General features: G+C 30.5%; 1 protein-coding gene across 2 annotated transcripts; it reads left to right on the forward strand.

The window, feature by feature from the left end:
- Positions 1-295: 295 nt before the first annotated feature.
- On the forward strand, positions 296-5,581 carry LOC106772905 (transcription factor EGL1). 2 transcript variants are annotated; one of them, XM_014659533.2, is made up of 8 exons: positions 296-652; positions 1,244-1,504; positions 1,620-1,719; positions 3,267-3,281; positions 3,557-3,613; positions 3,729-4,595; positions 4,687-5,130; positions 5,297-5,581. In XM_014659533.2, exons 1-8 carry the CDS (start codon positions 525-527, stop codon positions 5,366-5,368), a joined length of 1,944 nt encoding a protein of 647 aa, XP_014515019.1. In that variant the 5' UTR covers positions 296-524; the 3' UTR covers positions 5,369-5,581. The 2 variants fall into 2 exon arrangements, with proteins under 2 accessions (XP_014515019.1, XP_014515020.1); XM_014659534.2 differs by having other exon boundaries at positions 1,623-1,719.
- The last annotated feature ends 1,720 nt before the right edge of the window (positions 5,582-7,301 follow it).

Consider the following 7,301-nt stretch of genomic DNA (forward strand, 5'->3'; position numbering starts at 1 on the left):
TTTATTTACTTTTTACTCCCTTTTTTCTTGAAAAACTACAAAAATTTATACATTTTAAACTATTTTGTTCTTATATTCAGTGTCAAATGAATGTAAAAGTTTGTCATAGTATTGTTACTCATTATTCTTACTTTTTTTTCTCCTTTTTATAGAAAAATATAAAACTTTATACTTTTAACATTATTTTATCCAGTTATGTCTCAAATGAATTAAAGTAAAAGTGTGTGATGGTATTATTTTTTTTTTTTTTAACTACAAAATTCATTCGTTTTAATACCATTTTATTGTTGAATGTGTTATGTGTTATGGTAGTCTTGCTCAATTAACTTTTGATCTGTGGGGAGAAAAGAAAAGGGATGAACACCCTCTCTCACCAAAACTAAGCATTAACCGTGTGAGCAGAGAGTTGAGAGCAAAGAACAAAAACGTGTGTTGTTTTCTTTTGTGAGCAAAAGAAGAAAGTGATTATAACACTTAGTGGAAGGGATAGTCCTGCATTTTGATGACATTTCAGAGGAACTACAATGGCCAACAAGGGAAGTCCAAAGCATGAGAAGATGCAGAAAAACCTTTGCACACAACTTGCTGTTGCAGTGAGAAGCATTCAATGGAGTTATGGGATCTTCTGGGCACCTTCAACTACTGAAGAAAGGTACAAACACACACATCTTGGTCTTCTTTTGTTTTCTTTTGTTTTGTCAGTAGTTGCTATGCTGCTATCAACATGTCTCTTTTCTGAAAGCTTCACTTCCTCTTGGTAAGTCTTGAATCCCAAATTTTGATTGGTGAAAAACTGTATTTTGAGTCAAAAAGATGTGAATGGTATGAAGGTTTAGTCAAAAAGTTCACTTCACTTCACTTCATCACCTTGGACAAAGAGGGTGTGGCGTGGATGAACTGACACAAATTTTTTCCAGTTTTGTAAGTTTTGAGTTTAAATTCAGTGTATAAAACTGAGTTAAGCACTTTAAAAGGAAAAACTTTAGTTACTACTAATAGAGAGTAGAGTCTATCAAACATCATTAACTTGTTTCAGTTTAACCAAACATCTTGTCTTGAAATTTTATCTACATTAAGTATTTTGAGGAAAAACAAAGAAAACTTAGTATCTATGATGTTTTTATCTGATTCAAACATGACTGTCTTCTGTGAAGATACTAGCTAAAATCAAAACATAGGTCAGTTGACATTGCTACTTCTTAACTTAACTTAACTTAACTTAACTTGTGTTTATGTGTGAAAGGGTGCTGGAATGGAGAGAAGGGTACTATAATGGAGACATTAAGACAAGAAAAACTGTTCAAGCCATGGAATTGGAAATGAAGGCTGATAAAATAGGTCTGCAGAGGAGTGAGCAACTGAAGGAACTGTACAAGTTTCTTCTTGCAGGTGAAGCTGATCCACAAACTAAAAGGCCTTCTGCTGCATTAGCTCCAGAGGATCTCTCAGATTTGGAGTGGTATTACTTGGTTTGCATGTCCTTTGTTTTCAGTCACAATCAAAGGTATCATTTTACCATACACTACAACACTCTTCTAAGGAACTTCTTTTTATGGCCTTTTTTCTTTGGATCTGGTTTTATCTGTCTCACCATGGAACATTTTCCTTTCCTTGTCAAGTAGTTTGCCTGGAAAAGCACTGGAAATTGGTGACACAATCTGGTTATGCGATGCTCAACATGCAGATAGTAAAATATTCTCTCGTTCTTTGCTAGCAAAGGTTGGATTTTACTTCTGAATTTGATTCAATCAACACATTAACTTACTGTTCTGAATATGTATTTTTATTACTGGTTAAAGTTTACTAAAACTTTAAAAAAGTTATTGAATTTATCTATCATTCAGTGATTCTTTTAATTAAAAGAAAAAGAAAAAAACTGAGTCTGAAAATAAGAGTTTGCAACTTTGCATAACTTTTCTTTTTGCTTTTTGCTGATGACTCTCCTGCCTTAGAATGATGAGCATAACCCTTAATTCTGAATTGATTTTGTGAGTGGATATACTGTACTGAAAGTGGTGCATGCTGGGCCTTTTTGTGTGTCATCTGAAATCATTTCATCCAAATTCATCAGAGTGCCACTGTATCATTATTTTTTTACTTTATATATTGAATTTATTAAATTTTAAAGTAATTAAAGGATTAAATTTCATGCAGAAATATTAAAGAAACTGCAGAGGATCCTTTTCTGTAGTGTATACCAGCAGAACAGGATTCTTGAATCACAGAATAAAATCTTAGCCATCCAAAATAAAAGTTTGCATAAAAGTGTAACTAAAAGTTTTAGGGCATTGGATTGTCACTGCAAGACCCTGCAGTTGCTTTATGACACTGGAAACCCTGACCACATGTGCAATTGGTCCTTATCATAGCTGTATTTGAACACCCATTTGCCTCTATTTTTTTTACCCTTTAAAAGCCCATCATGCATATTTGGGTCCCATTTTAATCAATTAAAAACATTTGCAAATTATAAAATTAATTTAAAGTATAATTATTTACATTTAATGTTTTAACTCACCAGCAAGTTCACATTAAATCATTATTAATTTTAATGTGTTACATTCAGATGATTTTTTTGTTATTTCCTTTCTTTTGGTTTGGTTACAATCAAAGTAATTCCAAACACTAATGTGGACAAATATGACACAAAAGTTTGGTTGGAAGAAAGTGAATTAATACAGGCCCCACATCGGAAGGAGATAACACGCGAATATACATAAAAAGCACTGCCGTAATAAGAAAAAAAATAATAATTTAATTTAACTTTATATAAATTTTTATTTGATTTTAAATATAATTTAATTTTCAATTTTGTAATTTTTTTTGTTTTATTGAATCTTAGTTCTACATATTCATTTAAAATGTCGTAAAAACAATCGAATTAATTAAAGCTAACAAAATTAAGAATTTGATAAATTATAACAAAATTAAGATTTTTCTTAAACCAGAAACCAATTATCTTTATTTTAAGATAAATTATAGATTAAACAAAACAAAGGGCACACATAAATCATTTTATTAATGCATGGTATCATATATATCATATATATATATATATATATATATATATATATATATATATATATATATATATATATATATATATATATNATATATATATATATATATATATATATATATATATATATATATATATATATATATATATATAGCTTAATACTTTATTTTGTAGAGTAATTGAGAGAGTACTCATTTTTCTTTATGAATTTTTTCATGTGGACATTGACATCAATTGCTCTATCCAGAGTGCCTCAATTCAGGTATGGCATTCTCTCTTGTGATTGAATTTTTTTTCTTTATCTGAAGACTATATTTTATTATCTTCTCTGGTTGAAATATGCAAACAAAACAAAGTTGAAAATATATTTGTAATTTGTAGAAGATCTGCAATGTTTTACCGAAAACTATGTTGTCTTGTATACAAATACTATGTAAATTGGAACCAAGTTAAGAAAAAGGTTACAATGTTATAATCTTATGTCACTGAAACATAGATATTAACGTTCTTGTTGTTTGTTAAACCTGTTTTCCACAGACCGTGGTGTGTTTTCCCTATCAGAAAGGCGTTATTGAGATAGGTTCAACTGAACTGGTAAGAGTTGTGTTTTATACAAAGATTCATTGTCATTTCAATGTTGAATCTATATGAAGATAGGTAGCACTTACTTGTGATGTTTGTAAACACTGTTACTGTTAATTTTTGGTAGGTTATCGAGGACCCTAATCTCATCCAACATGTGAAGGCTTGCTTCTTAGAAATCTCAAAGCCTACATGTTCTGATAAATCTTCCTCTGTGCTTGATAAGCCTCATGATGATAAATATCCAACATGTACCAAGGGTGACCGCAGGGTGTTTGATGCAATGGCTCTGGAGAATCCATGTTCCCTTGAAAAGAAAATCAAATTTGATAATCATGATCATGTCAATGGATTAGAAGGTGATAACAATGAAGATTCTAACATGGATTTTCCTGATGGTTGTGAGCATCATTACCCTATGGAATCCATGATTGATGGTATGCATGGTGTGCCCTCTCAAGTTCATTTTGTGAATGATGCCTTGGTCATCGGTGCTCCTGATTCCCTGAGTTCTTGTGACTGCATGTCTGAAGCTTCTGAGAACCAAGGCAAGGATTCCAAGAATGAAGGCCAAACTCAACTTTTGGAACTTCAAGATTGCTATAAACCAAAGAGAGGCTTCTTGGATGCTGGAGCTGATGAAGACTTGTGCTACATCAGAACACTTTGTGCTATTTTGGGTAACTCATCAACATTTAAGGCAAACCCTTATGCCGGTAACTCAAACTGCAGATCGAGTTTTGCAAAATGGAAGAAAGGTAGAGTTTCTGAAAGGAAGAGGTCAAAGTTTCACCAAAGCATGTTAAAGAAGACTTTGTTTAAGGTCCCCTTTATGCACAGAAGTTACTTTTCCCGCAAGTCACAGAAAGAGAGTGACAGAATGGAATGGACTAGTAAGTTGGAAAATGCTGGTGATGATTTCATGGAAAAAGCATTAACTGATAAGAAAAGAGAAGTTAAAAACTTCCATTTTGCTCCACCTTCTATAAGTGAGGTATTTGCTTGTCATCTGCTAAAACTAATGTTACCATAGGACAGTGAATACTATGTCTCAATGTGGTCACTTTGTGAATATTGTCTTGCAGGAGGAGAAGATTTCAATTCTTGGTGACACAATTAAGTACTTGAAAAGGCTTGAGACTAGAGTGGAAGAGCTAGAATCTTACATGGAAGTTGCAGATGCTGAAGCAAGAACCAGGAGAAAATGCCCTGATGTTCTAGAACAGATGTCTGATAACTATGGCACCAGAAAGATTTGCATGGGAGTGAAACCTTGGATGAACAAGAGGAAGGCCAGTGGTTTTGATGAAATGGACACAGAACTAGAAAGACTTGTTTGTGAAGAAGCAAAGGCATTGGATGTGAAAGTGAAGGTAAAGGAGCAGGAGGTTTTGATTGAGATGAAATGTCCTTACAGAGAATACATACTCTATGATATCATGGATACCATTAACAACCTACATTTAGATGCTCACACAGTTGAATCATCAACGAGTGACGGTGTTCTCTCATTGACACTTAAATCTAAGGTTTGTAATGCTCACTTTTTCATCAGTGTTTATGATTCAAAAAGCTTGAAAGGAAAAGAGAAGAGTAAGTTATTTTTGAGCAGGACATTGCTTCTGTGTTTCTTATTCTTAGTACTTTTTTAACCATTACACAAGTTTGAACACTTTCAGAACTTTTCTTTTTCAGTTTCGAGGAGCAGCAACAGCACCACTGAGGATGATCAAAGAAGCACTCTGGAAAGCATATGGAAATGTTTGATATGCCTGTTTGGATTTCTGATGATGGTGTTAGTAACAGTAAATACTTGTATGATTAAACAACGTTGTAACTGTAGAACATTTATTTGCTTGCTAACAGAATATGTTTGTCCTGTGGTATGAACCTTGATTTTTGTTTTTGTGCTTAAAAATACTCTTTTCTTGTTACCATATTGTAATTTAACTTTCTGTGATTTTTTAATCACTTCAACCACTCTGGTAGCATACATTTGCATGATTTTGTAATTATGGTTTTATATTTTTTTTTTGTGAAATTTCTTAATCATTGATGAAGGCAACCTAAATCAGCCAATGTTGTGCAATTTTTTTAATGGGAAGAACTGGTGCGTTTTATCGATAATTAATTTCTGTTAAAAATTGAATATATGCTTTCATCGAGAAATAAAATTAACTAATTCTAAGGTAAAGGTTAAGAAACTCAACGTAATTATTCTTAAATAACTTTTTGGAATCAGATTTTCTGTTCACAGTATTACGAATACTGGAAAAATTGTATTCAATTATTATCTACTTCCATCGAAAATAGGATTGATCATATATTCGTGTTGGAAATAGAATTATCACAGATTCGATAAATAACATATGATTTTATAAAACCATATGATTTTTCCAATAAATTTTTTTTTATGGAGAAGAGTTGTCTAAACATGTTTTATTTAAATAAAAAACGAGTCCATTTTTTTTTAAAAAATAAAGAAATCATAATCAAGTCAAAATATATATATATATATATATATATATATATATTACATTTTTCTATTTAAAACGTCAGAATCTATTTAGAAAACTTAGATCTATAAAAAAATTGGCTCTATCCAGCCCGATGGCAACTAGACAGATCAAATTGCAAGAAAAAAAAAAAGAAATTACCTAAAAATTATCGTATTGATTTAACATTGAATTAAATAAATTATATCAAACTTATACATTTTTAATTTGTTGGGATAAAATTAAAATTTTAGAGATTTATTATTTTATTAGTTTTGAGTCTAGTAATATTTGGTTTGACTTATAGAGATAAAAGAGGAATGGGTAGTTATGATTTTGTGTTTATTAGGTAGAATATTATTTTATGATAGAATAAAGAGATTTTATTTTTAGGTAAATTAATATTTTATTGTCAGTTTTTATTATTTGTACTTGATCCAAGGCTTAATTTGCACCTATTTAAAGGTTGCTAAGGTTTAATGAAAATAACCCATGGATTGAAGAGTAATAATATTATTTGTGTGGGTCAAACCAACTATGGATTGAAGAGTAATATTATTTGTGTGGGTTGAGTGTGTAAAGGAAGATTTTCCTAACATAATTGAATATCATTACATTAATATTTTTAAAATTAGCACAAATTTAAACAATAAATAAATTTAGTTGATCTAATCGACCACTAATAAGTTACGAAAAATATGATTCAGGAAATATTGAGTTATGTTAGATAAGTGTATTTGACCTCTTAAATTACATTTAAGTGCCTTAAAATAGGGTTTTTATTTCCTGCACTCCAACAATTTCTTTATGCACCCCCAAATTTTTAAAATGACATTTATCTTGTTGAAAAGTGATTTCCCAATTATATGTTTGGAAAATTTCCGAAACAAACTTTTGGAATAAAATTTCAGAAACAATATTTCTGAAAAAGAATTTCCGAAACGCATGAAAGATATTTTGAAATAGAATTTTCGGAATAAAAAATTTCCAAAATGCAGATAATAATTTTCATGATAAATTTTCCTTAATACTCCTACATAAAATATATTTCAGAAAAAACTTTACGAAAAACATGAAATAAGTTCTGAAAAAAAAGATTGAAACAAGACGTTGTTGCATTTTGTTTTCTTGTTTATCTAAGCTCTTTCCTTCTACCAATATAATGAATAAGAATGATTATTAAGTAAATATTTATATCACTATTT

This window comes from Vigna radiata, chromosome 9 (genome assembly GCF_000741045.1).
Source record: "Vigna radiata var. radiata cultivar VC1973A chromosome 9, Vradiata_ver6, whole genome shotgun sequence".
Lineage (NCBI taxonomy): Eukaryota > Viridiplantae > Streptophyta > Magnoliopsida > Fabales > Fabaceae > Vigna > Vigna radiata.

What these genes read in the sequence shown, in the direction of transcription:
- LOC106772905 (XM_014659533.2), top strand. Translation starts at nt 525, where the DNA reads ATGGCCAACAAGGGAAGTCCAAAGCATGAGAAGATGCAGAAAAACCTT. An exon ending in GTTTTCAGTCACAATCAAAG is followed by an intron (nt 1,505 to 1,619) that starts GTATCATTTTAC and finishes TTCCTTGTCAAG; the next exon opens with TAGTTTGCCTGGAAAAGCAC. An exon ending in AGATAGGTTCAACTGAACTG is followed by an intron (nt 3,614 to 3,728) that starts GTAAGAGTTGTG and finishes AATTTTTGGTAG; the next exon opens with GTTATCGAGGACCCTAATCT.